At 36.9% G+C, this 27,970-nt stretch overlaps 3 protein-coding genes and 1 non-coding gene across 4 annotated transcripts; all 4 read right to left on the bottom strand.

The window, feature by feature from the left end:
• Window positions 1–13,420: 13,420 nt before the first annotated feature.
• LOC148207043 (ABC transporter B family member 21-like) lies at window positions 13,421–15,676 on the bottom strand. Its single transcript, XM_088105384.1, has 5 exons — window positions 15,311–15,676; window positions 14,832–15,098; window positions 14,396–14,659; window positions 13,996–14,289; window positions 13,421–13,914 (listed from the first exon to the last, which is right to left on the bottom strand). The coding sequence occupies exons 1-5, from the start codon at window positions 15,599–15,601 to the stop codon at window positions 13,561–13,563; spliced, it is 1,470 nt and encodes a 489-aa protein (XP_087961510.1). The 5' UTR covers window positions 15,602–15,676; the 3' UTR covers window positions 13,421–13,560.
• Window positions 15,655–17,642, bottom strand: LOC124838273 (ABC transporter B family member 11-like). Its single transcript, XM_047313840.2, has 6 exons — window positions 17,400–17,642; window positions 17,035–17,089; window positions 16,761–16,927; window positions 16,442–16,663; window positions 16,120–16,358; window positions 15,655–15,997 (listed from the first exon to the last, which is right to left on the bottom strand). Exons 1-6 carry the CDS (start codon window positions 17,640–17,642, stop codon window positions 15,655–15,657), a joined length of 1,269 nt encoding a protein of 422 aa, XP_047169796.2.
• A 1,371-nt stretch (window positions 17,643–19,013) lies between these two features.
• Window positions 19,014–19,085, bottom strand: TRNAK-UUU (transfer RNA lysine (anticodon UUU)). The gene has a single exon. It is a non-coding gene; the product is annotated as a tRNA-Lys (tRNA).
• Window positions 19,086–20,368: 1,283 nt separating this feature from the next.
• LOC124838261 (ABC transporter B family member 4-like) lies at window positions 20,369–27,866 on the bottom strand. Its single transcript, XM_088105382.1, has 13 exons — window positions 27,795–27,866; window positions 25,820–26,112; window positions 25,228–25,282; window positions 24,967–25,142; window positions 24,648–24,869; window positions 24,317–24,555; window positions 23,667–24,192; window positions 23,301–23,574; window positions 22,263–23,152; window positions 21,769–22,035; window positions 21,324–21,587; window positions 20,906–21,199; window positions 20,369–20,832 (listed from the first exon to the last, which is right to left on the bottom strand). Exons 2-13 carry the CDS (start codon window positions 26,108–26,110, stop codon window positions 20,479–20,481), a joined length of 3,852 nt encoding a protein of 1,283 aa, XP_087961508.1. The 5' UTR covers window positions 26,111–26,112; window positions 27,795–27,866; the 3' UTR covers window positions 20,369–20,478.
• Between the last annotated feature and the right edge of the window lie 104 nt (window positions 27,867–27,970).

Raw genomic sequence — 27,970 nt, forward strand, 5'->3', positions numbered from 1 at the left:
TGTTTTTTTTTTTTTTTTTTTTTTTTTTTTTTTTTTTTTTTCTTGCCACTCTCTCTTAATTAGACTGCCCATGTTTGAAACTCATTGTCAACATTGTCATCAAAACTAATGTACGTTCAAAACGTAATCATAAAATGTCAGGAGACAGTGAGCCCTCTAATGAGAAAGAGAAGGGTGTAACCATGAGTTCAAGTTCTCTTTATCGCTTCCTGCAATCCAATTTGGCCTGAACCCGAGAAGGTGAGGGAAAAATAGGGACGAGAAGTAGATAGCTGAATGATTGTATGTGGAGCTAACATTTGTGTTCTCCTCATCTGGGGAGATATGGTTAACATAGAAACATGTAGGGCCCACAAGACTGCCCCAATTTTGTTGTGCACAATAAGTACGATTTGGGGAGGTGAAAAGGTTTGGGTAGGAAGGATTGCCCCAGTTGAGGATTCCTTCTTGACATGACGATTGACGGGGAGACTTTACATTGTATTTTCACTTTTCATTTTCAATGTCCTTTCTTTTCTTTTAGTGATGTTATCAGTCACCACATCATTCCTTCCCAGAGTTAAGTTCGTAAGAAAGACCAGGACGAACAATCTTCAGTCGGTGTGGACTTTAATCGGCTTGTAACGTGGCTAAAAGGCAAACGGGTTAAGAAAGAAATGGATAATGAAAGCTCAAATAAGTGTTTAACGGCTAAACCAATTTAACAAGAATCATCTGCAAAGTGCTGAGTCAACCGGTTTCTAAGAGTTTAAAACTCTGGACATTCTATTATTATTTTCCATTCATTCCTTTACTTTCTTTCTTTCCCTTTTGGTCACTTGTTTTGTTTCCTCTGTTGTAGCCTTCCTTTTTTTGCTTTTTTTTTCTTATTTATTTATTTTTTTTTTATTTTTTTTTTTACAACAATTTTCTCATTGATTTTGGATGTCCTTGATGTATCTTTTAGGTTAACGTTGATATGCAAATGACCCTTGTCTAGGGTGATGAAAAATGATTACGACTTACGGCTCAAAGTGGGTGCAATTGATTAAACCTCTTTTATCATTTGGATAAAGAAAAACGGCCACACGTCATCCTGAAGCTTGCTTGACTTGCTTTCCACAACCTTAACCATGAGACGAAATTCTGTAGCGGTTGACACATCGACTTCATTTTTTTTTTCGGTTTGTTTTTTTTTTTTTTTTTTTTTTTTTTGCTCCCCGATCACGGATCATTGAGCATGGGCACAATGATGACAACTGCCCCAGTGTTATATCCACGACAATCTTTTGTTTTGAAGGGAAATGAAAAGGTTAGGGGTTCACGCAATAAGAAAGCGGATGCTTTAACGAGAAATGAACATAGGTTACCCCCGAAACTCTGAATTAGGAGAAGACTCTGCATCTTTGCCATTTCCAGTTATTGTGTTTTTTTTTTTTTTTTTTTTTTTTTTTTTTTTGAACGTACTATGCCCTAGACAACCTAATTGACAATGAATTCAACATGTGCATTTTTATTCTCTCCTTTTTTAGTCTTTCACGACATCCCTCAGGAACGAGCTGGTGCCAACCGAATATACCCGTGATGCTTTTACTCATGTGTGCTTAATTATCATTACCTTTATTTTCCCTTATTTACCTAAAAGCTCAGCGCGACATGCAATATTTCAAGAAGCGTGCAAACAAAAATTATGAATGAAACCATGCAGTATTTATTGAATGAAATAACGCAGAGTACAACAAACTTTAAAGATCATGTCAGTATCCCTTAATATTGATCCCCTATCACGGAATCATCATGTGTAAAACTTTTTGACTGCACCCGAATTAACCGGTAATGGTAACTCCTCTCCATCCTTCCTTGTGAGAATTAGTGCCCCACCAGAAAATGCCTTCTTCACTACGAATGGCCCTTCATAATTCGGGGTCCATTTGCCTCTATGATCCTTTTGTACAGGCAAGATCATCTTCAACACCAGCTCGCCTTCGTGGAATTCTCTGGGATGCACCCTTTTGTCAAATGCATTTTTCATTCTTCTTAGTTCTTCGCTTGACTGGAAGGTATTCCGGTTTAAGTGGGAGCTTGTGTTGCACAATATTGGTATCCAAACTTGGCATGTCATTGTAAGACCAAGCGAACACATCCTTAAACTCCTTCAATAGGGCTTGCAACCCTTTCCTCACTTCCTTTTTCATGCTAGTACCGATTTTTACTTCCTTTCTCTTCTTCCTCTCCCCAGTTGAGTACTTCAACCTCTTCCAGATGGGGTTTTATCTCTTTAGACTCTTGTTCCACTAATCTCAAGAGCTCTGGAGAGGGTTCCGGATTATCTTCATAATCATCTTCCGTATTATCGATAGGGTGTTCAAAATTAGGAATATCGACATTGTTATTTTCAAAACTTTCATTGTCACGTCTGCATTATTTAAATTTATGAAAAAAAAAGGAATAAATAAAAAAGGAAAAAAGATGACTAATGCGAAATGATGATAAAAACAAACACGATTCGATTATCACGCTGAGCACAAAAACTAAACGTCAACCCGTAAGTCATGAATCCTAAAGCCCCGGGTGAAGCTATAGGATTAATTAAAACTATTACATTTTATTCAAATTAAGCATCACGGGTAAACTCAGAGTTCCAATTGTTGAGTGGTGCATCTGGGGAGCCGGCCCGCACGAAACTTGAGCATTCAAAGCTATCTTCATCCTCCACGGCTGTTATATGGCCCGCGTTGATCCAACCAGCACTACGAAATTTCTCCTTGATGTCACGAATACGAATCTTTTCCACCCTGGGTTCACGCCTTTCTACACGAGCTAGACCGCACTCTCTCCTTTCTTCCATCAGCCTTCCTGTTTTGTAAGGAAAGGGAGACGCGCCCGGATGATGACAGACAATTTTTCTTCAGCCTCTGGCACAGGGGTGGTTCTAGTGAAATGGATCACCAACGGCTCAGGCAGAGTTACGTCGGATTCTCCACCAATCTGTGTAAACACTTCCCCCTCCTTATCCTTGTAGCATACTTGCATCAAACCCCGATCCAGCAGGTCTTGCAGAACATACTCAAATTCACCACATTCCTCAATAGAGTGCCCATCATCCGGATGAAGCGCGCATGTTACATCCTCGTCATAATCACCTTTTAAAAGGCCCACCTTTATCAGCGCCTTGAAGATAAACTTTCTGGAACTTCGGATTCCACCCGCGTCCCTTATCAACTCATGTTTTCCATCCTCGATGGCATTCGTCGAGGCACTCCCGTGCCCAGAAAGTGGGTTAGTCTCAATGCTGGGTTTATCTTCTTGAAACTTTAACCACCCAGAGTCGATTAGAGTCTGTACTTTGTGTTTAAAAGCCAGACACCTCTCAGTTGAGTGACCAACACCTCCCCCATGGTAACTACATTTGGCCTCTGCATCATAACCCCTGGGATACGGAGGTTGCATGGGCTTCATTGGACAAATAGCAACCAAACCCCTTTGGACGAGTTGGGGTAACAATTCTGTGTAAGTTGTAGGGATAGGGGTGAAATTAACAAATTGGTTCCTTCTTGGGTAAGTATTTTGGCCCGCATTCTGATTTGGACCTGCAATTGCCCCAGCCCTCCAAGTATCAGTTGGGGGCAATGGCGGTTGATAATACCCTTGTTGTTGTTGAGGCCTGGCTTGATGAGCGAACGCCGCATTAGCTGCAAGAGGGGGTTGCCCCAAGTATGGTCGGAAGCTATGAGCGGGAGCTTGACCTCTCCATACAGGCATTGCCGATGCCGCATGCACATCCCCTTCCTTCTTCTTTCCCGCATTGAAATTGGTTTTTTTGTAATTTGCAGTTGCGGGCGAACTGTATGCAATTTTCCCACTTTTAACCCCAATTTCTATCCTTTCGCCTATTATAATGATATCAGCGAAATTGGCAGACACGTTCCCGACCATGTGCTCGTAAAATGGCGGCTGGAGAGTGTTCACAAACATTGCCACCATTTCTCTATCATACAAAGGTGGTTCGACTTGTGCAGCTAACCTCTCCACCGTTGGCATATTCCTTGAAAGTTTCGTTGTCCTTCTTTGACATATTTTGCAGCTGTAAACGATCTGGTGCAACATGGGTATTGTATATGTTGTTTCACAAAAGCATCAGCCAAGTCCGCCCAACAACGAATTCGAGTCGGCTCCAAATGAGTATACCATTTAATGCCACTCCAGCCAAACTATCTTGAAAAACATGGATGAGCAGCTGCTCGTCATAAGCATATGCAGCCATCTTTCTGCAAAACATGGTTAGATGGCTCTTTGGGCATGTATTTCCCTTATACTTCTCAAAATCTGGCGCTTGAACTTATGTGGAATTTTGACGCCAGGAACCAAGCTCAATCTAGCAACATCTCCGAATCCATAACTTTCATACCCCTCACAGCCCTCAATCTTGCCTCTAGGCTCTCAGTTTATCCTTTGCCCATCGACATTACTATTACCCCCTGAAACGAGGTATGTGGTGCAGCCCCTGTAGAAAAGCCCTCTCCGGTAATCACAGGCGGCACCGGAGTTACTCGTATTCCATCAGACATGCTTGCATGCATTCCTTCATTTATCATGGGTGCGGACATTACAACAGGTCCCTGAATACTGATTGGCGGTACGTTGGCAGTGGTAGGGAAAGAGAATGAAGTCTGCTCCCCTTCTGTGTATTCTCCCACGGTGGGGTGTAACCTGGAGGTAATCCATACATTGGGAACGGAACAGATTGGCTCCCAGAACTGAACACCGGAGGGTAATATGAGCACTTCCCTCAACTTGCGCAGGCGTCGCCCCTCCCGTAGTCTTTAGGGCTTCGAGAGCCGCCAAAATCTGGGCCATCTGATCCTTCAACTGGTTGACATCGGCCTTAATAGATTCGTGTGACTGCTCCCAATTCTCCATGACCTTTGAGTTAGCTCTGGTCCTGTACGGATGTCGTGGAAAATTTGCCGTTGTTTTCTCACTTGTACTGCTGATTATTATTATTTTTTTATTAAATTAAATTAGATAAGGATGAAAAATGCAAAACAAAAGAAAACATGATGCATGCTAGTGATAAGTGGAAATCACAGGATAACGATGACGATACCGATGGAAAATTAACACAAGCCGATACCAACAAACATCCCTTATCTTTCATTTAAAGGAAATTTGATCCATTACATAGTCTAAGGAACAAAACACATAATTCCGATGTACATCAATCCCGCGCCCGGGCAATGAAAGATTTCATCTCTCCCACCAACCATTTACAATGATTAATAAACAATTCTATTTCCGCTGGTGAGTTACAAAAATGAGTGCTTGCTTCAGCATTCGACACCATCCTGGGGATGTCTTCAATTGCCCCGTTTGCCAAAGCAGCCAACTGAGAGAATCTTTCCTTCCAGTGCTTTACAGCCATTTCTTGCTCGGCGATGTGCTCTTCCATTCGCTTTATCAAGGCCTGATGCCTTTCTTCAAAATCTATCGACCTCCATCGCTCCTCCTGTTCCTCGATATATTCCTCCATTTGTTTTATCAGAGTTCGATGCTCTTCCTCTGCTTCTGTTAGCTTCCAACGCTCCCTATTCATATCCGCCTCAAACGACATGGCCATCTCTTTCATCTCATGCCCCGCTTTTTCTATCTGAATCTGCGCTTCTCTTAATCTCTTTAGGGCTTCTCGTTTATCTCTTTTGGCTTCTTCGTAGAGGTGCTTCCACTCCTTTCCCTCTTCTAAAGCCACCTTCTTCTCATTTACCCTCATGGATAATTCCTTACTCGCAGCTGCCAGATCCTGTTTCACTCGAAATGTGTAATCCCTCTCAGCCTTCTGGCTTTTGACAAGGTTTTCATAAGCCCGCGACTTTTCTTCATTATCATTTTTCATATCCACAAGATCATTACGCGCCCTTTGTAATTCATTTCCAACCTAGCATTTCTCACCTTCAATTTCTCCATCTCAGCCTTCAATTGTTGCACCTCTTCACTTTCTGGGACTTGAGATGGTCCTTCACTAGCTGATTGATCCTTGATTGGCTTGAAAGGCAACTTGACTACTTTCACTCTCTCCAGAATCCAGGTGTGATAACTAACACTGCTATCCACTACTCCATCCCTCAAGTCCTTCTCTGCTCGAACAACATTTTCCCAGGCGCTTTTAACCTTTCTTAACAGTTCGATGAAATGCCCGTCTTCGTAATAAATGAATAGGGTAGCAAGGTAATCTGATGAAGGTGCCCCTTTTATAGGATGCCCAAATTGTCTTTGCACCAAAAGAGGGTTGTAATTGATACAGTACCGGGCACCTATGAGAGGCACATTAGGAAAACTACCACAATGTTGTATAGCCAGTTTATTTCCGAGCCAAGGAAGGCGCCATTTTATACTTCTTTCGCTCAAGCCGGCAAGGAATCGGGCCCAATCGTTTCCTCCTTTACCTTTAAGCCCTTGGTGTGACAAAGTCTCCGATAGACTCTTAACGTCGACCATCTCTTAAACACGCGCGTTGTCATCCATGTATACAACGCCGGTAAGCAACAAAGAATCTTCTTTCCCTTTCTCTCATGGCAAAAACTCAAAGTCCCATAAACATCCGCAAGAACTGCTGTTACAGGATTCTCTGATCTGGTTTTACTCGCCACGAAGACGTCTATCGCGGTGTAATCCACAAATTCTTCTATTTTGGGAAACAAGACAATGCCATATATGGTGAGGGCTAATACATCCATGAAAGTTTCCCAATCCTCTTTATCAGCCAGTGATGTAAATACTGCTCTAGATATCCCTGTGATAACCCATGCACTTGATTCCTCATCATCATCCTGTCTTCAAGCTCCTTGGGATGTAATTTCATGATGGTAGCAATAGTGGGTATAGAGGCATGATGCTCTAAATGTTGATAGGGAGTGGTGCCCTCCAATGGCAAACCCAAGATATGCTCGAACTCCTCTATGGTTGGCGCCAACTGAAAGTCTTGAAATGTGAAACATCGAAGCGGAGAATCATAATATTGTGCCAAGGCTGTGATAGCGGGTATTTGTACTTCAACCTCCATTAAATTCAACAAATTTCCATATCTTCTCTGAAAGGTTTCTCTCTTTATAGTCTTAAGCCTTTTGCCCAAGTTTATCAGCCCGGTCAAATTTCCAACATGAGTCCTTAGACTATACTTCTTTCTTAAATCGGAAGAGTCGGTATGCCGTGTAGCATCGGATCTTGTGTTAACATCCATCTCGTATGCAGTCAAGTAGGTACCTGTGATTTCCCTTAAAATTAACATTTACTAAATGATGTATGAATATGATGCATGATAATAAAATAACATGACAAAACAAAACACATGCATGGTATGAAATGTAATATCATAAAAAAACGAACAGCGTGAGGGTTACAGAAGCATATATTCCTCCCATCGTGCCCTACCAAAGGTTCATTGCTTTCAGTTCAAGGTCAAGTATATGCAATCTCACAAGGATGATTTCCTGAACCTAAAGGTCAAAGGTCACTAGAGCTATGGCCCCCTTCATAGCATTTCCACAACAGTCGAGTAATCAACTAGGTGTGAAAACACATATGAAGAGAACAGACTCTAGCTGGAGTTCTCACGATAGCCAAACAGGAAGTACATCCCAGAGTGACACCGCTACACAACTCCTCTAATTCTAAGCTACGCTCAGACCCGGGTATAGGGCCCCACTCATGATATGCCAAAAGTGTGTGTGTGAAGGGAGGAAATTATGCACACCCAAACCCTCACCTGCAAAACAACCAGAAAAATTCCCAGGCAGATATAAACATATTGTCTACCCTAGGGTTCAATATTCCACAGTTATTGCAGTTATTCCAAATATCAACATAGATAGAGAAAAGGGAAAAAAAACACAAAGCAAAACCACACCAAATTCGCGCATCTAATTAAATGGCTCGACTCTCTAAAGTCCCCAGTGGAGTCGCCATCTGTCGCAACCGGAATCGCGACGGGACGACGATCCAAAAAAAGAAACGGGTTTTGAAAAGAGATTTGGAGTCGCCACCATAGTTTATTATGGAAAACTATGGAAAAACCTCAAAACGATAAAGCACGGTCCACGAAAACCAAAGATTGGGTTCGGGAGTCGGTTACGCGTGGGGAAGGTGTTAGCACCCCACAACGCCTGCCCTAAGGCAGTACCTTTAACTAAATGCACGAATATGATGTGGTTTTTCAAAATGTTTAATTATCCCCTAAAATAAAATTCTAAATAAACAAAATATATTTTTTAGTTTTTTGGGCCCGACAAGGATTGACCTTGCTCCTACGTATTCTCATTCAAAATGAGAAATCAGGGTTACGTAGTTCTAGCTGAAAGATTGTTTGTTGTTTGGAAAAGCAGATGTTTTTAATTTTTGGAGATTTTATTTTTAATATTTTCGAGAAAAAGAAGGTAACGAGTACTAGGCCGACGCGAACGGTCGCACGAGTACTCATTCCTTTAAAATGATATTTAAATACTTTTAATTATTTTTGAAAAGAGAGATAACGATATTAAGCACTAGGACGATGCGAACGATCACACGAGCACTCATACTGTTATCTGCTTATTTAGGAAGACTTGAGAGCATTGAGTGCTAGGCTGATGCGGACGATCGCACGAGCACTCATACCCTCGTTTGATATTATGTAAATAAGAGAGAAAAGTATTGAACACTAGGACGATGCGAACGATCACACGAGTGTTCAATCTTTAAACGTATTTTTGAAATTTTATTTAAGAAAAGAAGAAAAGGTTTTTAGCACAAGGACGACGCGAGCGGTCACACGTGTGCTTAAACCTTTAAAACATATTTTTGTAAATTTATTTAAGGAAGAAGAAGAGGTTTTTAGCACAAGGACGACGCGAGCGGTCACACGTGTGCTTAAACCTTTAAAACGTATTTTTGAAATTTTATTTAAGAAAAGAAGAAGAGGTTTTTAGCACAAGGACGACGCGAGCGGTCACACGTGTGCTTAAACCTTTAAAACATATTTTTGTAAATTTATTTAAGGAAGAAGAAGAGGTTTTTAGCACAAGGACGACGCGAGCGGTCACACGTGTGCTTAAACCTTTAAAACATATTTTTGTAAATTTATTTAAGGAAGAAGAAGAGGTTTTTAGCACAAGGACGACGCGAGCGGTCACACGTGTGCTTAAACCTTTAAAACGTATTTTTGAAATAATTTTTATAAGAAAAAGAAAAGATTTTCAGCACAAGGCCTACGCGAGCGGTCGCACGTGTGCTTAAACCCTTTCAAAATATTTTTATTTCATTTTTAATTAATTAAAAGTAGATAATGATAGAAAAATAGAAAGTAGGGGAGTTACTAAATAGAAATAAAGGGTAAAAATAAAGATAATATGGAAAGCTTAATGATGAAATAAAATAAATAAAAAAAAATATATATATATATATATATATATATATATATATATATATATATATATATATATATATAATGGTGTTTAAATAAAAGATGGGAGTGTCTAAATGAGAAAATGGGGTGCCCAAACCATTTTTCTTTTATAAAAAGATTGGGCCTAAACCCAAGCTAAAAGGGGTGTGGAAGTGAGAACAGGGACTGTGCGAAGTAGAAAGGAATTTTTGTTTACTTGGGCCAAGCCCAGCACTGGCCCGAGGATGGTATGGGGTGCGCGGATGAGAAAACAGGGTCTGCAGAACGGAATTGAGGCTCTTTTGGTTTGCAGAAACGGAATGGGCTTCAACCCAAACAGGAGGGGGTGTGAAATATGAATAAAAGGGGTGCAGAATAAATTTTTTTGATTATATTATATTATATTTTTTTTGTTTTTTTTTTTTTTTTTTTGAAACGCTGGCCCAGGGTTCGTTTCTGCTCCCTAACCTAGGATTCTCTAGGGGTTTCCTATCCTCCTCCCCATTTGCAAATTTCACTCTGAAACACATGAGACCCAAGGTCTCTTCTCTGAGCAAGAATCCCGGGTGAGCAATCCCCTACACACGCGCATGCCGCCGCTCCCGTCCGACCCGTCACGGTGCCACCACCTCCTATCCACCTTAACGTCGTCGGCGATACTACGGCGTCACCGTCCTCTCCTTCTCCTCGCTTCGGAAACGGCGACCCAGGGAGGGGTTCACCTCTGCCAACGCAAGCACGCGGGCCGCTTCGAACCAGACCACCGGGAACTTCCTCCGCGGCGTCACCAGTAAAGATTCATGTCGCCGGAGCCGTCGTCCGAGCTAACGCACCAGGCCACCTCCTTCTCCTTTCGAAAACGGTGACCCCAAGGAAGGGTTTCCCTCCGCCTTCATCTCCGATCCCTTCGAGTCCAACGACGCCCATCATCATCATCATCCTCAACCACCGGACCCTCCTCTCTGCCTTCAACATTTACCCATTACCAGGCAACTCAGCCTCCGACAACCATGAACCACGCCAAACCTATAAGAAACAACCTAAACGATTCCCAAATTACCATCGACTTCTTTGTGCCTTAAGGATTTTCCCAAAACCACCGAATCACCGTCTTCTACCTCTGCATGTCTCTGTAATATACTTTGTCTTTGTTTGGTTGGGAACGGGGATGGTGATAGCCGTGAGTGTGAATACAGCTATGGTGATGGAGGGAACGAGGGAGGAGGGGATGAGTCAGTGAAGATGAAACCATTGTTCGGTTGTTTTATTTCTGTTATATGATTTTCTGGTGAGTAACCATTCTACATTCAAATTCATTTGATGGTTGGAGATGGAAAGAGGCATAGTTTCATGGTCTGACTCAGTTTGTGGTTACCGTATTTGATTCTCTGCTTTTTGGGTGAAGGGATACAGCAAAGCCATGTTTATGGTGTTGGAGTGGTGAACTCGCTAGAGATAGCCGAGAGCTCGAACCGCTGTGGCCAGACCACTTCGTAACATAGTGATGAGGTGAGCTCCAACGGGTCAGGTTATTCAGAGGTTAAGCGGCGTTGGCAGAGAAAGAGCAAAGGCTCGAAGTACATGGGTTGAAGATGATGGGAGAGAATGAAGAAAGTGAAGTGTGCTTTTGTTGATGATGCAGATGCAAATAGAAGCTGGAGCAAAAGCTCTACGAGTAGCAGTCTATTCGGTCAGAAACCGAAGGAAGACAGTGGGCCGACTCAACTCGCATTAAGGTGAGGCGAGCGTGAATAAGGGGTGATATTGGGGGGAAGTGAATGAAACAGTGAATGAAACAATAACCGAAAATTTGTACATCAGTAATGGCTATGGATGTAGCTAATATAAGTTAGGGATACTTACCTTCAATGAACGAGTAGCCCCCTCCTTCCTCTACTGTGGACTTGCTTCCACCTTTCCTCCGCTCTTCCAACCCTTGCACTCTCGTCTCCTTTTTTGTGAATAATCTCCCCCTCAGCAATGGATGATCCACGAAGATCCCAGGCCCCCTTTGCTTTTCTGTGCTTTTTTCTTCCGCCCAAAACCGAATCATAACCACCTTCCCTCTGTTTTCTCTGTCCCCTCTCCACCAAAATTCTCCTCCCCTTTTTTTTTCTTCCAAAAATCTTTGGAAAAAATTCTCCTTAACCACTTTGTCCCCCCACTCCAGACATGCATCCCATACATCATTTCCCCACGTTTTTTTATTTTCTTATTTCAATTTTATTTTATTTTTTTTTATTTTATTATTATTTTTTTTTTACTTTATTTTTAATTTTAATTTTATTTTTCAATTATTTTGACTAATTAACTCTATTAAAACAAAATGAATATAAAAAAAAATAAAATAGAAATTAAATTAAAAGCAAAGATCTAAATACAGTGAAATAGAATAAAACAAAAGATAAAAAATGAAATAAAATGAAAATAATAGAAAACCAATAAAAACACATTTTTTTACAACCCGGACAAAATTGAGTGTTGACATATATAGTTCACATTCCTCACACATCTTAGTCTCACGGATGTCTTACATTTATCATTTTCTGTGTATATATAACATATAGATAAATTACAAACAACAAGCAATAGAATAAGATGGTGCAATTACAATAAACCAATACAAATATCCATCATCTCATAAGAGAGACCATCTTCATAATCATAACCAATCAATTACAATTAACGAAAATCAAATATTTACAGAACACACACTCTCATTGACACCAATATAAACCACAACCCAACTGGTTCAGTCCACATATGAAGACTTAAACTTTTAACTATATTTTTGAAAGACATATATATATTGAGTAGTATGAGAGATTTTATACCTATCATACTATCTCATGCTCCCACCAAAAAAAAAAATATATTAGGACTACTGTCCCCTCAAATATGATAGAGTAAATTTTTTAAAACTTATATTATTTGATTCTGTTTCCTACCAAAGCACCAAATTATAAGAACATTCATCCACTCTCACAGTTAGATATATTTGTGAGTTAGATACTAACAAAAAGTCAAGATAACCTCATCAAATTACCATTTAATACACCCTAAACTTAACTAGTATAATTCCTCTCCGATAGTCATTATATTCTCATTATCCACACACAAAACACATATTTTATTTCAAAAACTTTAATATAAATAAAATGTGACTATTTTATCTCAATTTGTATTATAAAAACAATTACATTCAATGAATTGAGAAACCAAAAGCAATAATTTATTTTTAGCTCAAACAAAAATATTTTAGTTTGAGAAAAAAAATATGCTCATTTTAGCGAAAATTTGGTAGGAACCTGGTTAAGTTGCATTGTCATCTTTGATTGAGTGAAAAACTTTGTTTGAGCGAAATAGGACAAGGAGTAGGGTTCAGGTATATATTCTACTTTTGCTTGAACAAAAATTATTCCTTTGAGCGAAACTATTACTGCTCTTAATCGATTAGATCCTTATACATCAAACCATTTCTTTGAAGTCAATGCTTTCCTTTGGCGAACTGGAAAGTTTGAAAGCATGTTATCTCATCTTAAACCCTATATATTATAATCTCTAATAAATATATAAGGCTTCAGAAGCCAAGAAAATGGATTCTCTGTTTTTAAATTTAGATGCTTTTAAGCACTCATTGTGAAAAGTAAACTTAGTTATTCTTTATAAATTTAGATGCTTTTAAGCACTCATTGTGAAAATGGATTCTCTGTTTTTAAACTTAGTTGCTTTTATTGCATTAATTCGATATTGCTTAAATACTAAATATTTTGATTATAAGAAGCCATAGTACTCAAAACAGAATTAATTTTCATGTCATGTTATTTTCTTATGATATATGGACAATTTGTTTTTCCATTCATTCATTGTGTTAAGGTGTGAAGGCTAAGATTGATTAAGCTTTTCGTTCAGCAGAAGTGCAGACTAAGCATAGTTACTTATTTGTCTCTGTAATTTGTTATTCATTTCAGCTCAACACTTACTATATCATTTAGTTTAGATGCTTGTGGGTGTTATACAGTTGGAACTACACCAATATGATGAAAAGATGTGTAACCACAGTTTCATTACAAATGGACGATGAGTGTATATATTCATTATACAGAAATAGTGCCTTAAAGAAGGGATTAAGAAACCACCAGATGATTGGTGCAATGAACTAGGAGGGTTTATAAAGAAGAAGCACTGATGTGAAGTGCTACTAAGGAAGCATATGTACCACCTTTGTTAAGCAAAGTCTCATGCTTTCCTTTCTCTGCAATGACTCCATATTCAACCACTGCAATTGAATCTGCATCCTTTATGGTGGATAACCTGTGAGCCACCACAACTGTGGTTCTATCCAGCCTCGCTCTGTCAAGTGCATCCTGAACCATTCTTTCAGACTCAGCATCAAGTGCACTTGTGGCTTCATCTAGCAGTAATATTTTTGGACTCTTTACTATGGATCTTGCAATTGCCACCCTCTGCTTCTGTCCTCCGGATAATTGAATCCCTCTCACCCCCACTAATGTATCATATCCCTGTATATGCATATGGTGTTTAGATAGCTAGTTATTCAAAATTATACCATATAAGTTTATGTTGAACAGTGTGCAAGTTACCTGCTGCAAACTGCTAATGAACTTGTGTGCATTTGCCAGTTCTGCTGCAGCTACAATTTCAGCTTCTGTTGCATCACCACCTTTTCCATATGCAATATTGGCTCGAATGGTGTCATCAAACAACACAGGCTCCTGGCTCACCAGACCCATCTGCTGCCTAAGCCATTTAAGTTTTAGCTTTTGGACTTCTGTTCCATCCAGTGTGATTTGACCTGAATCTGGGTCGTAAAATCTCTGTAACAGCGAGAGCATTGTTGACTTTCCACTTCCACTTTTACCTACCAGTGCAACAGTCTGCTTTCCATCAAAGTTTCAAACTCTTTATTAAGAAAGTTTGTCTGAAAGAATCATGTATTCCTATTATTTAAGCATCAAACCATTAAATAATGTGGCTAGTTACCTCTCCTGCATGAATAGTCAAGGAAAGATCTTTGAATACAAGAGCATTAGGCCTGGTTGGATACTTGAAAGTGACATGGTGAAACTCAATCTCTCCCTTCACTTCTTGTAATGTCATTCTAGATTCATCACTGGGATCTATTCTTGATTTCTGATCAAGAATAGCAAATATAGAAGCAACAGAACATTTTGCTTTACTGGCAGCTGGGGTCAGGAAGCCAGATTGCGACATTGCTATGGCTGCCATTATTATAACATAAAATACCTGAAGAATATGAACTTAGCTATTGAATTGTCTATGTTGTTTGATTTAAAAGAAATTGTAATTTATTTGAGGTACGTAGTACCTTATACTCTGTCAGCAAAAAAATTTAGATTGTTAAAAAGCTTAAAACCTGAGATTGTTGTAAGGATAGGAACATAGGAAAATAACTCACACGGAAAACATCTGAGAATGATGCTTTGCCATTCTGAATTAGTCTTGCTCCAACATAAAAACCGCATGCATTAAAAGCGTACAGAAAGAAGATTGATAAACCAAAGCCTGCTCCGCTGATTAAAGCTAGCTTTATACTTGTCTGGATCGGTCCTAAACATCTCTTCTGGTATAACTCCATCACCTTCTCTTCAGCACAGAAAGAGGCAACTGTTCTTATATTCCCTACTGCATCATTTGCTACTTGACTTGCTTCCTCATATAGTTTCTGTGGAACATATAAAGCACAATAACATTGGTCCAAACACAAATAATAAATAGTAATAATCAAACAAGGAAAGAAATAATATACACAAAGATGTTGGATTATTGATCTAAAGTTTCCCATCACCCTTGTCCCACTATCTATGTCTGAAATTTAGATATTTTCGAAAGGTTCCGTGGAAGTAATAGATAGTTTGATATCAGTAAGGTGCAAACCTTTGCATCTGTGCTGAAACCTTGCATTGACTTCATTTGTAAATATCCATTTAGTAACACTAGTGGCACCAAAACTAGAATGATTAGAGAAAGTTGGCAGTTTGCCTGAAAGGCAATTACCAAGGCTGTCAATGCTGTCGAGATATCTTGAATCAACAAACCAAGAGCATCCCCAACCAAAGTTCTAATGGAAGCTGCATCAGTTGACAGCCTTGCACCAAGAACTCCACTTGAATTTTCAGCTTTATCAAACCAGCCCATTTCCATGTGAGTTATTTTCTCAAAACACATTAGCCGGATCCTTTTTATCAACTTAGAACCAGCTACACCAAAGAAGTAGGACCTTAATGGAATAAGTATGAAGGCAGCGATTTCCCACTGCAATAAAATCTTTCAATCAAACTAATAACTGTTGATTTCCCACTGCCACTTTGCCCTACCAATGCTGCAGTAGTGCCACTTGATATTGAAATTGAAAATCTATCGAATATCTGTTCATCAGGTCTCGAAGGATAACTAAAGCAAACCTCCCTAAGTTCTATATCTCCTGATATGTCATCTAGTCGTTGACCAGAAGAGTCATAAGCATCAATATCTGGCTGCCTCTTTATTGTTGCAAACATTTTAAAGGCAGCAGCTTTTCCTGCAGAAAATGCTTTTAAGCTTGGAGATGCCTGCCCCAGACGCCTGCAACATAAAATTATACCAGAAAATGTTATCACATTTGCCAGCCAAGCTTGGAGCAGAGGTTGAAAGATATTGATTGATGGATCCACAATATAGAAGGTAAAGCAGAGAAGATAACGTACAAACAACCAGACGTTATTGCCCAAAACACACCAATGACTTGTCCTCCTGAGTAACCTTTCTCTGATACCATCTTCCCTCCAAACCATACTGCCAAACCATATGTGCAGATCGAAAATAGTTGAAATGAACCCATGCCAAAACCACTAACCACGCCCTCTTGCACTGAAATCCTGTAAGCTTTAGTTAAGTATCGATTGTATTGAGCTACAGCTTGCTTCTCACCTGTAAATGACGCAACCTGCAAGGGAATAATGCATGTATTACCCTCTTGTAGCGAGGAAAATAAAAGCAAAATAAGGTATATTCTGAATGTAAACATACAGTTCGAATTGAACCAATTGTCTGCTCCACTACAGTTGCTGCCTCAGAATAAGCTGCTTGTCCTCGAGATGCCATCTTTGCAAAAGCTAAGCTCATCATGGAACCGGAGAGGACAAGAAGAGGAACAGAAGATAGAAGGACAAGGCTCAGAAGCCAACCCTTGGTGAAGGCTAAGGTTATGGCTCCTAGAAAACTTGACACACTCTGTATGAACTTTCCTACCTGAGATATCACCCAAAAAGAGAACGAAAAAGTTAACTCCAATAATAGTTTGATGAGATTGTGATGATTTTGGATTTGAAGAGTGGTCCATTAATACCTTCTCTCCCATGGCTTCTTGAATAAGAAATGACATCCTTCCAACAACCTCTCCACTGTTGGTTTCCTTGTCAAAGAAGCTGATATCTTGCCTCAAAATTGCTTTGAGGTATAAGCCTCTTATTCTTGCAGCTTGTCTCTCCCCAGTGATCACCCAGCAAGACACCTCTGCAAAATTGAAGAATGTGTCACTGAGTAACTCTTGCTATATTTTTATTAAATTTTTTTTCTATCTTTACAGTAAGAACAATCAGCTGAGAATTTGGCATGCTTACGCAAGAATGCTGCTAAAAAGGCACCTGCGCCTATGGATGCAATCTTCAGAGACACCTGAGGATGAAACGAAACTCGAAAGGTTGTGACATGAAACTAAGCAGAATTTCAAGTCTAAATTTTTGCTTTGAAACTTAATTCATGCAAAGACAGTTATATGCTAGTAAGAAGCTTATTTGATATCAGTATTTTTCTCCTTTCTCCTTTCTCCTTTTCGTTTTTATGCTTGCTCTGTTCAGTCCTACAACCTTTTTCTGTTGTTTTTTCTAGCAAGTTTTCAAATCATTCCTCTCACCCTATTTTCATAGTTTCTTTCCGATAGATATTTCACAGCATTGATTATTAATGAACAGGATCTACGGATTACCTTAGAAACTTCATGAAGTACTTGTTTATTATCAACATGTCCTCCCAAGGCATCAATCGCATCTCCAACAAATATAGCCAGTGAAGGAGTACAGATTCCATTAGCAACAGCACTTATTGCCCCAACAAGCATCAGAAGACAATCCAGAGAGTCTGCAAATGAGAAAAGTTTGTAAAAGGGTACTGTTTTGTTGATTTCATTCTTCACCTTGTTTTCCTTGGAATCCTGCATCATGTCAACCATCTTTTATGTTGTATTTTTGGACCCTTGAACTAGTGTTTGATCACTTGTTGCTATCATCTCAGTTGAAGTCATATCTGCATCCAAGGAAAACTCCTCTTGGTTTTCAACTTGCAAACACCACTGAAAAACCTCTGCAAGACTGTTGTGCACTTCAGTGGTAACGCAGTAAGAACTTTCATTTGTAACTCAATGCCAAATTTAAAATTAGAATGAAATCCAAAAGTATATCTATGATGTGTTCTCCAAAATGCCATGTATTCTAATATATAAATTCTGAGCTAAGAAATCATATGCTGCCACATTAAAATCCTCTTATTCATCAATGTCAATATCTGAAGAATTCAACTTGCTAATATATATCTATTGTGCAAAATTTACACCCAAATGAGCCACTACTGCAACAGTGTGGTCGGCCACACTGAAGATCTTGTACTGGAGATCTTGTGTTGCTCCATAACGAGTGTTTTCTAAAATTAGTGCAGCTAATAGTGTGTACACTGATAATGAACAAACGGGCTGAGATTAAACGGTCAGGTTACTCCGTCACCCTAATATGACTATTGCAGTGTGAAAAGGTTTTCTAGTCAATTTCTGGATAATTATTTTTTTCAGAAAAAAACTAATGAACTATTTTTATGGGACTATTTTTTTTATCTGTAAAACTTAAATTCAATTTCTTATATTTAAGAGTTAAACCTGATTTCACTCACATTACCAACTTGTTAATTTGTATATAAAGTTTTTCTATTTTTTCCTTGAAAAATCAATTTTTACTACTAAATATATTTTTCTCACGTATCTCATAAGTTAAATATTTCGGTTCAATTTTTTTTATTTCTAAATATTTATTATGATAACAATTGATGCATTTTTCATAATATTAGGATAAATGATATTCAAGTTTAATTAAGTTTTAAATACATAAATTTACATGTTTTTAATTTAATTTTTATTAAAAAATTCCATTTCATGAAGAAAATGTCTCAAATTCTGGTGTTATTTCTTATTAAAATAACACCATCCTCTCATTTTATACCACTTTTTTTTTCTAATTTTATATCCTTAAATTTTAAATTATTCTTATAAAATTAATCATGTCTAATCCCAAGAGTAATTTATATATCATTTCTAAAAGACATTTTAAAGCACTCCGAAACTATTTTTCAATCCTATTCAAATTATAAGTTTAACTACAATTTGTATAAAAAAATTATATATAAAAAGATAGTTAATAAAATCAATTAAAATATAGTTTATAAATTTAGCTATGTTTTCTTTTTTAATAAATCTCGCGTCAAACATCACTATTATTACATGAAAATATATGAAAGAAAAATTAAATTAACAAAACATAGTTGTTAAAAGTAAAATCGCCGTCTGTGGGGATCGAACCCACGACCACGTGGTTAAAAGCCACGCGCTCTACCGCTGAGCTAAGACGGCACTGCTGAACATCTAATTTTGCTTATATTAACTTCACATAAACTTAGACACTTAATTTAACAAAAAATTTCCATTTCATATTTTATTCACCAAGTTCTGCTTATAATAATATAAAAAATAATTAGAAGTGCATTGATATAGAAATTCTATTTTTGAAGTTAATGAATGAACAGAATTTAATAATTTAACCAAAAAGAGAAATAGGCATATATCACTATTAAATTATCTATATTACCGAATTTTGTTTTCCCAACGCATTCAGAAAAACTAATTATCGTAAAACATCCCAAGCATCAAATAAATAAATTATTTCCTGTAACATATTTCGAGAAAATTTCGATACAAATTAGTTTATAGAAGAATGCAACATTTAATTTTCACTAGTATTTAGAAAAAGACCATTATGTTTATGTAATTAGAATATTTATATGGTTTAAATAATATGCATGTCCTGACTGACTTTATTTTGACGATTCAATATTTCTTTTGAGGATCGAATAATTTTTTCGAGGACTCATTTTTTTTTATTTCAAAATAGACATCTAATAAATTAAAAAAATTGTTTTAAATACCAAAAACGTATTTATTAATATTTAAACTTTTTATTATGGTGGTTCTTCTTAAATATTTTAAACTTCTCTTTTATTCTCAAAACTTAATTTTTTTTTATAAAATCAAATTTCATTATACAGTGATCTATTTTGTTAGAAGATAATACGAAAAAACGAGATGAACATCATTCTTTGTTATCATAGTCGTGTGACCCTTTTATCAATTTAACGGATACATATGTATATTAGAAATTGACATAAATATAAAACCAAAATGTTTAACTCGTTAAGTATTCATTAAAAGAACAATTGGTGACTCAAAACAATAATCAGTCATATATTGAAACTTAGCTAGTTGTATTAAGTAATAATATTTCATTTTTAAATGTCATTCCTTCTTCCATTAAAGTATTTTAGGACTTCTAATTTAATGGTGTATTTTTCAAAATTTACCTTATATTTCTCAAATTATTATTTTTAATATTTATAATTTTTAATTGAATTTTTATAATTCACTTCTACACAACATAAATTAAGAAAAAAATTTAGGATGGCAAACCAAACGGTGGTAAGTGAGAACTTATAAAATGACCTAAGAGTAATGATGATTTTTATAAAAAGAGAATACTATATTATTTTAATATTAAAAGGTTTAAATTAGAAAGAGAAGACTATATATTATTTTAATAATAAAAGGCTTAAATTATAAAGAGAATAGTATGACGAAGCAAATGCAGTGCAACTATAATTATAATTATTGGGAGAGCAAAAACAGAATGAGAAATACATAAAGCAAATATTTAACAAGCTATAAGATAATTGGTGGAATGAAGTAAAAGGGTCTATGATGAAGCAACAGTGATATGCAGTGCAACTAAAGAAGCATATGTACCACATTTGTTAATCAAGGTCTCATGCTTTCCTTTCTCTTCAATGACTCCATTTTTAAGCACTGCAATTGAATCTGCATCCTTTATGGATGATAGCCTATGAGCCACCACAATGGTGGTTCTGTCCAACCTCACTCGATCAAGTGCATCCTGGACCACTCTTTCAGACTCGGCATCAAGTGCACTTGTGGCTTCATCTAGTAGTAATATTTTTGGATTCTTCATTATGGCTCTTGCAATTGCCACCCGCTGCTTCTGCCCTCCAGATAGTTGAATCCCTCTCTCTCCCACCAATGTATCATAGCCCTGCATACTTATTCATACGCTGTTTAGATAATGGCTAATTATTCAAAATTGTAACATATACTGTGTAAGGTACCTGCTGCAAACTGCTAATGAACTTGTGTGCATTTGCCAATTCTGCTGCAGCTATAATTTCAGCTTCTGTTGCATCACCACCTTTTCCATATGCAATATTGGCTCGAATGGTATCATTAAACAACACAGGCTCCTGGCTTACCAGACCCATCTGCTGCCTAAACCATCTAAGTTTTAGCTTTTGGATTTCTGTTCCATCCACTGTAATCTGACCTGATTCTGGTTCGTAAAATCTTTGTAATAATGAGATCGCTGTTGACTTTCCACTTCCACTTTCACCAACTAGAGCAACTGTCTGGTTTCCATCACCATAATCAAACACTTAATTTCTTCATTAAGAAAGGTTTTCCAAAACAATCACGTGTTCTTATGATGAGAATTAAGCATCAAACAAACAAAATAATTCGTTTGCTAGTTACCTCTCCGGCTTGAATGGTCAAGGAAAAATCTTTGAGTACAACAACATTTGGCCTGGTTGGATACTTGAAAGTGACATGACTGTACTCAATCTCTCCCTTCACTTCTTCCAATGTCATTCCGGACTCATCGCTGGGATCTATTCTTGATTTCTGATTAAGAATGGCAAATACAGAAGCAACGGAGCTTTTTCCTTTACTAGCAGCTGGAGCCATGAAACTAGATTGTGACATTGCTATAGCTGCCATCATGAGGGCATAAAATACCTGAAAATTAGGAAATTAATTTTCATTGCCAGATTAAATTACATATTTTTGTTTTATTTAGATAATACTAATTTATAAACTTAAATATACCATTTTAAGTTTATTTGAGATTTTGAGATATGATTAAAAACTATCAAAACTGAGATGGCGAAAAATACAGAAGAACAAGACAATAACTTACACGGAAAACATCTGATGATGACGCTTTGCCATTCTGAACGAGTCTTGCTCCAGCATAAAAGCTGCAGGCGTTAACTGAAAACAGAAAGAAGAGTGATAAACCGAAACCTGTTCCGCTGACTAAACCTTGCCTTATACTTGTCTGGATTGGCCCTACACATTTCTTCTGGTATAATTCCATCACCTTCTCTTCAGCACAGAAAGCGGCAACTGTTCTTATATTCCCTACTGCATCATTTGCTACTTGACTTGCTTCCTCGTACAGTTTCTGTGGAACATATAAAGCATTATAACATTGCTAAAACAGAAATTCAGAAATAGTAATAATTAAACATGGAAACAGAAAATGAGAAAATTATAACTAGGCAAAGATTTATGGAGGGTTCTGAGGCATTGTCCGAAAATAAAGATTCCGAAAATGCACGAAACACACTATTTGTGAGGCATGTCCGACCTTCATAGGTCGTACCAGTATGACGTTAATGAGTCACAAACCTTTGCTTCAGTTCGGAATCCTTGCATTGACTTCATTTGAACATATCCATTCAGTAATAAGAGAGGTACTAAGAAAACAACAATGAGGGAAAGCTGCCAGTTTGCCGCAAAGGCAATTGCCAATGCTGTAGTTGTTGTAGCAATATCCTGAACAAGCAAACCTAGAGCATCCCCGACCAATGTTCGAATAGAAACTGCATCAGTTGACAGCCTTGCTCCAAGTGTTCCGCATGAATTTTCATCTTTATCAAACCAGCCCATTTCCATGTGAATTATTTTCTCAAAACACATCAGGCGGATCCTTTTTATCAACCTAGAACCGGCTACCGCGAAAGAGTAAGACCTTAACGGATGACATATGAAGGAGGCAACACTGAGGGAAAGAAATAGTAAAGACCAAAACTTTGAATCTTTATGGAGTTCATCTGCAGGCTCAAAGAAAGTACTTATCGAGTGAGAAAGAAGAAACCCCATGGTGGGTAGTATTGCGCCAGTTGCAGCAGCTGCCAGAGCCCCCATCAGTAACACTGGGATTTCAGGTTTGTTAAGATAAGCAATGCGGAAAAACGAAACTTCTCGAGGCTTATGCAATGTTGCCGACGGAAGAACTTCAGGCCATTCTTTTGGTGTTTGAAAGCGATCTGGTGTGATAGGCATGGCATTGGACGTTTTGAATGCGTTCTGACTTCTGTTTTCTCTTCCAGATGATTGATGGCTGAATGCTAGAGGCAAAGAAAATTGTTGGCTCAATTGTTGTTCAGAATCTTTTAAGTTTTCTAGCCGGCCCGAGTCGTTTGCATTATGCTGTTCTGACTCGCTTCTAATTTCTTGCAATCTAATGAGCTGGCTAAAAGCTCCATCAGGATCATTAGTAAGTTCAGCATATGAACCTAATCAGTTGAAAAATATGTAAGGGAGAAGCATATGTACATGTGAAGGAAATTGAAGAAGATGTGTGTGGGGAGAGAATGACATGAAAACATACTGTTATACTGAGTATCACTTCGGTGGCAAGAGAATATATATTAGTATGTATACCTTTTTCTTGTAGTTTTCCTTGATGAATAACTGCAATGATATCAGAATTCCTGATCGTGCTTAAGCGATGGGCTACAATGACAGTTGTTCTGTTGATCATAATTCTGTCTAGTGTCTCCTGCACCACTCTCTCTGATTCTACATCAAGAGCACTTGTGGCTTCATCAAGGAGCAGAATTCTTGGGTCCTTCAGTACTGCTCTTGCTATAGATATTCTTTGTTTTTGACCTCCAGAGATCTGAAGTCCACGCTCGCCAACCTTTGTGTCAAGTCCCTAAACACAGAATTACACAAAACTAATGAGATAAAGTGCCTCTCACAGAGTACAGAAAATTTCAAAAGATGACTGATGAATCGTGAGCACACGTGAGGTAGTTTATCTATGAAATTAGAAGCATTTGCAAGTTCAGCTGCAGCTCTGATTTCTTCATCTGTTGCCCCATCCTTTCCATAGGCAATATTCTCTTTAATGCTGCAAGTAAAAAGAACTGGCTCCTGGCTGACAAGGCCAATTTTCTGTCTGATCCACTTCAATTGAAATTCTCTGAGGTTGATACCATCAATGAGAACTTCACCAGCGTTTGGATCATAAAATCTGTCAATTAAACTAATAACTGTTGATTTCCCACTCCCACTTTGCCCTACCAAAGCTGCAGTAGTGCCACTTGATATTGAAATGGAAAATCGATCGAATATCAATTCATCTGGTCTGGAAGGATAACTAAAGCAGACCTCCCTAAGTTCAATATTTCCGGAAATATCATCTGGCTGTCGACTACCAGTGTCACAAACATCAATATCCGGCTGCCGTTCTATTGTTTCAAACATTTTAAAGGCAGCAGCTTGGCCTGCAGCAAATGCAGTTAAGCTTGGAGATACTTGCCCCAGACGACTGAAACATAAAATTAGCCCAGAAAAATAAATCATAATTATATGCCATTCAAGCTTGAAAAAGATGTTGAAAGATATAGATTGATGCATCCACAAAAGTAATGGCAAAGCAGAAGCTAACTTACAAGGAACCGGACAATATTAATGAAAATACACAGATGACTTGTCCTCCTGTGTAACCTTTATCCAGTACCATCTTCCCTCCAAACCATGTTGCCAAACCGTAAGTACAGATTGAAAATAAATGCATTAAACCCAAGCCAAAACCACTCACAACACCCTCTTGAACTCCAATTCTGTAAGCTTTAGTTAAGTATTGATTGTATTGAGCTATAGCTTGTTTCTCACCAGTAAATGACGCAACCTGCGTGGGAGGAATGCATATATTTCATGTACTATTGTCTTGCAAAATGGGTATAAAAGCAATGGAAAAGTACATTCTGAATGTTAGCATACAGTTCGAATTGAACCAATTATCTTATCCACTACAGTTGCTGCTTCAGAATAAGCTTCTTGTCCTCTGGATGCCATCTTTGCATAAGCTAAGCTCATTAAGGAGCCAGACAAGACTAGAAGAGGAAGAGAAGATAGAAGGACAAGGCTCAGAAGCCAACCCTTGACGAAGGCTATGACTATGCCTCCTAAAAAACATGACAGATGCTGTATGAACTTTCCTACCTGAGATATCACCCGAAAAGAGAACGAAAAAGTTAACTCTAATAATAGGTTGATGAGATTGTGATGATTTTGGATTTGAAGAGTGGCTGATTGATACCTTCTCTCCCATGGCTTCTTGAATAAGAACTGTGTCCCCTGACATCCTTCCAACAACCTCGCCACTGTTGGTTTCCTTGTCAAAGAAGCTGATATCTTGCCTCAAAATTGCTTTGAGGTATAAGCCTCTTATTCTTGCAGCTTGTCTCTCCCCAGTGATCACCCAGCAAGATACCTCTGCAAAATTGCACTCGTGTCATTAAGTAACTCTTGTAAATTAGCAAATATATATTTCTAGTTATACAGTAAGCATAATGCTTACGCAAGGATGCTGCTAAAAAGGAACCTGCACCTATGGATGCAAGCTTCAGAGACACCTGAGGATGAAAAGAAACTTCAGAGGTTATGACATGGAAATAAGGAAATTTTCAAATCCCAATTGTTCCTTTCAATCTTAATTCTTGCAAAATCAGATGTCCACTGTCTATGCACTTATTCCATCTATACAAAAATGTGAGACAATTTAAATTGAAATCGCTATATGGTCCATATGACCACATATTCATGTCATGATGTAAGCCAATCTCCTATGGCATGTAGCTAAGTTTTTAATGTGCGAGTGTTCAGATAAAGTTAGCTGCAGGCTAATGAACCTTAATTCTTTAAAATTTGTTATCATTTCTTTTTGTGGTGTCCAATAAAGAGTTTTCATAACTTGTATTCTTAAGCATCTTTCTGCAACACTTGTGCAAAACTCAAATTTATCATATCAATATTTTGCTCTTTCTCTTTTTCATTTGTCTGCTTTCTCTGTTCAGTCCTACAACATCTTTCTGTTGTTTTTTTCCTAACATATTTGCTTTCCAATAGATATTTCACAACATTGATTATTCATTAAGGGGGTTAAGCATTACCTTAGATACTTCATGAACTACTTGTTTATCATCAGCATGTCCTCCAAAAGCATCAATCATACCTCCAACAAGTATAGCCATTAAACATGAAGAGATTCCAGTACTAACAGCACTTATTGACCCAACAAGCATCAGAAAGCAATCCCAAGGACGTGCAAATGAGAATAGCTTGTGAAAGGGAACTGTTTTATTGACTTCATTCTTCACTTTGTTTTTCTTGGACTCTTGCTGCTTGTCAACCATGTTTTTTTGGGTATTTCCAGTATCTTGAACTGGTGCAGTTGAAGTCATGTCTGCATTAATTGGTTCACAACTTACAAATACTATTAACAAAAGCTGCTGAAGAAGGATCACTAGTATGAGTTATAGTTTTCCATCAAAACACCACTCAATGGAAAGATAATCTCTGCACAGGATTACCTTGATTTTCTATGTCATTCATTAATAACAAAGGAGACATTTTTATTTTGTCTTCCATCAACTTGTATATAATGTCAATTCAAAATTTGAACTTGGAATGAATTGCAAAAGCCTATGTTGACCTCTTTTCAAGACATTGGTGGGTAATTAAGTTGCAAGTTGAGGTTAAAAGCATTTATGTGATCTTTATAATTAGTTTAATTTATGTGTTAGAAAATTTAATTTAAATTTCAATTAAATTTGTGCACTCCCAGTGTTTATCTTGAAAGGAAAACAAGTCATGCTCTAAATAATATAAATAAGTTGTAGTAATCAGAATCATGACACAAAAAGGAAATTAAAAAAACTATTACTATAATTTGAGTCTATAGTTAATTATGCATAGAAGATACTATCATGCTTGTCATAAAAACATTTGTTTTAATTCTTAAATAAAATTGATGTAATTTTAAAATATTTATTTCTAAATTAAATAATATAAAAAATAATATTTACATCTGCATAGTATTGTTCCCATGTATTGGTATTAATGGAATCAAAGTTTTATGAATAATTTTTTTGGTTGGTTTCTTTAATATATTGTATCTTGATTTTGTTTTTTATATTTTAAATTTTAAAATTATTATTTTCACTAAATAAACATAAAAATCAATAAACTTAAAAATTTACAATATAAAATAGAAAAAAAAAACCAAAATTTTGCTAACGATCAAGGGGCTTCACATTTTTTAAAATCTCACAAACTTTTGCTGTTAAGTTGATTGTTTAAAAATTCATTTAGACATTTAAAAATTAACATTAATGTATATTAAAATTACTAATCTTATATAGCTTAAATTAAATATTTACTTTCTCAATAATAAAAATTAAATCACTGAATTAACCACTTTAAGAAATAAAAGAAACAATATTGAACCTACAGAATGAAGCAAAGAAAAAGACTTCAGAAACTGTATAAAACAATTATGTTTATCAAAGCATCTTTCTATCCCTTCCAATCTTATAAATATATCTAATAAATATTATAACTATTATTTGTATATTCACTCTTTTACTAATTATATTTTTGTTTTTAAACAAATAATTAATTTTATCAATCACTAAAAAATTTATAAAAATTAACAAGTAGATATCTATACCATAATAATTATTACAAAAATAATTACTTTTTGAAACACAAACTTTCTGTTATAATAATGAACAATAAGGTGCATAAGCATTCACTAATAACAGATAATATAATGTACTAATTTATTATTATATTCACAAACAACTAAAATTCCAGAAAACCTAAGAAAACAATATATATTCTAATTATTACTATAATATAGAAAAAAATTCCAAAAAAAAATTCATTCTTTAAACTAATGAAACTGTAGATGTATAAAACCTATTTGTATCCTATCTATGATAGGTTTGTGACAAAACTTAATAGAATGAGAGAAAGTTAAGTTGAAAAAAAGAATGAGAAGTTCATTAGTAAAGATAACAAAAGATGGTAACATTAGAAGAGAAGTAGAATACATAAAAAGAAGAGCGTATAGTGATACCATACCAGTGTAGCTTCCTCTCTTCAAAATCCTCTCCTGCTTCTCTTACTATTTTTCTTCATAGTTTCTTATTCTATAATAACTCTTTATATGGTAGCAGATGAAAACCTGTATGAGACCAAATCTGCTACATAATGGGTCGAGTGCATGTATGAAAAGTGTGAAGAGGACAGTCAAATAA

Source organism: Vigna umbellata, chromosome 1 (genome assembly GCF_029865625.1).
Source record: "Vigna umbellata cultivar VRB3 chromosome 1, Vumbellata_1.0, whole genome shotgun sequence".
NCBI classification, from domain to species: Eukaryota; Viridiplantae; Streptophyta; class Magnoliopsida; order Fabales; family Fabaceae; genus Vigna; species Vigna umbellata.

Excerpts from the sequence above, each read along its gene's own strand:
- LOC124838273 (XM_047313840.2), bottom strand. The coding sequence starts at position 17,642 with ATGGTTGACATGATGCAGGATTCCAAGGAAAACAAGGTGAAGAATGAA. Across the intron at positions 16,928-17,034 it reads CTTTTTAGCAGCATTCTTGC|AGGTGTCTTGCTGGGTGATC; the intron begins GTAAGCATGCCA and ends TCAATTTTGCAG. Across the intron at positions 16,359-16,441 it reads CAATTGGTTCAATTCGAACT|GTTGCGTCATTTACAGGTGA; the intron begins GTATGTTTACAT and ends ATTCCCTTGCAG.
- LOC124838261 (XM_088105382.1), bottom strand. The coding sequence starts at position 26,110 with ATGACTTCAACTGCACCAGTTCAAGATACTGGAAATACCCAAAAAAAC. Across the intron at positions 24,556-24,647 it reads TAATTGGTTCAATTCGAACT|GTTGCGTCATTTACTGGTGA; the intron begins GTATGCTAACAT and ends CCTCCCACGCAG. Across the intron at positions 20,833-20,905 it reads TCATTAGCAGTTTGCAGCAG|GGCTATGATACATTGGTGGG; the intron begins GTACCTTACACA and ends ATAAGTATGCAG.
- LOC148207043 (XM_088105384.1), bottom strand. The coding sequence starts at position 15,601 with ATGTGTTTTGAGAAAATAACTCACATGGAAATGGGCTGGTTTGATAAA. Across the intron at positions 14,660-14,831 it reads CATTCTCAGATGTTTTCCGT|GTATTTTATGTTATAATAAT; the intron begins GTGAGTTATTTT and ends CATATTCTTCAG. Across the intron at positions 14,290-14,395 it reads TGACTATTCATGCAGGAGAG|ACTGTTGCACTGGTAGGTAA; the intron begins GTAACTAGCCAC and ends GATGGAAAGCAG.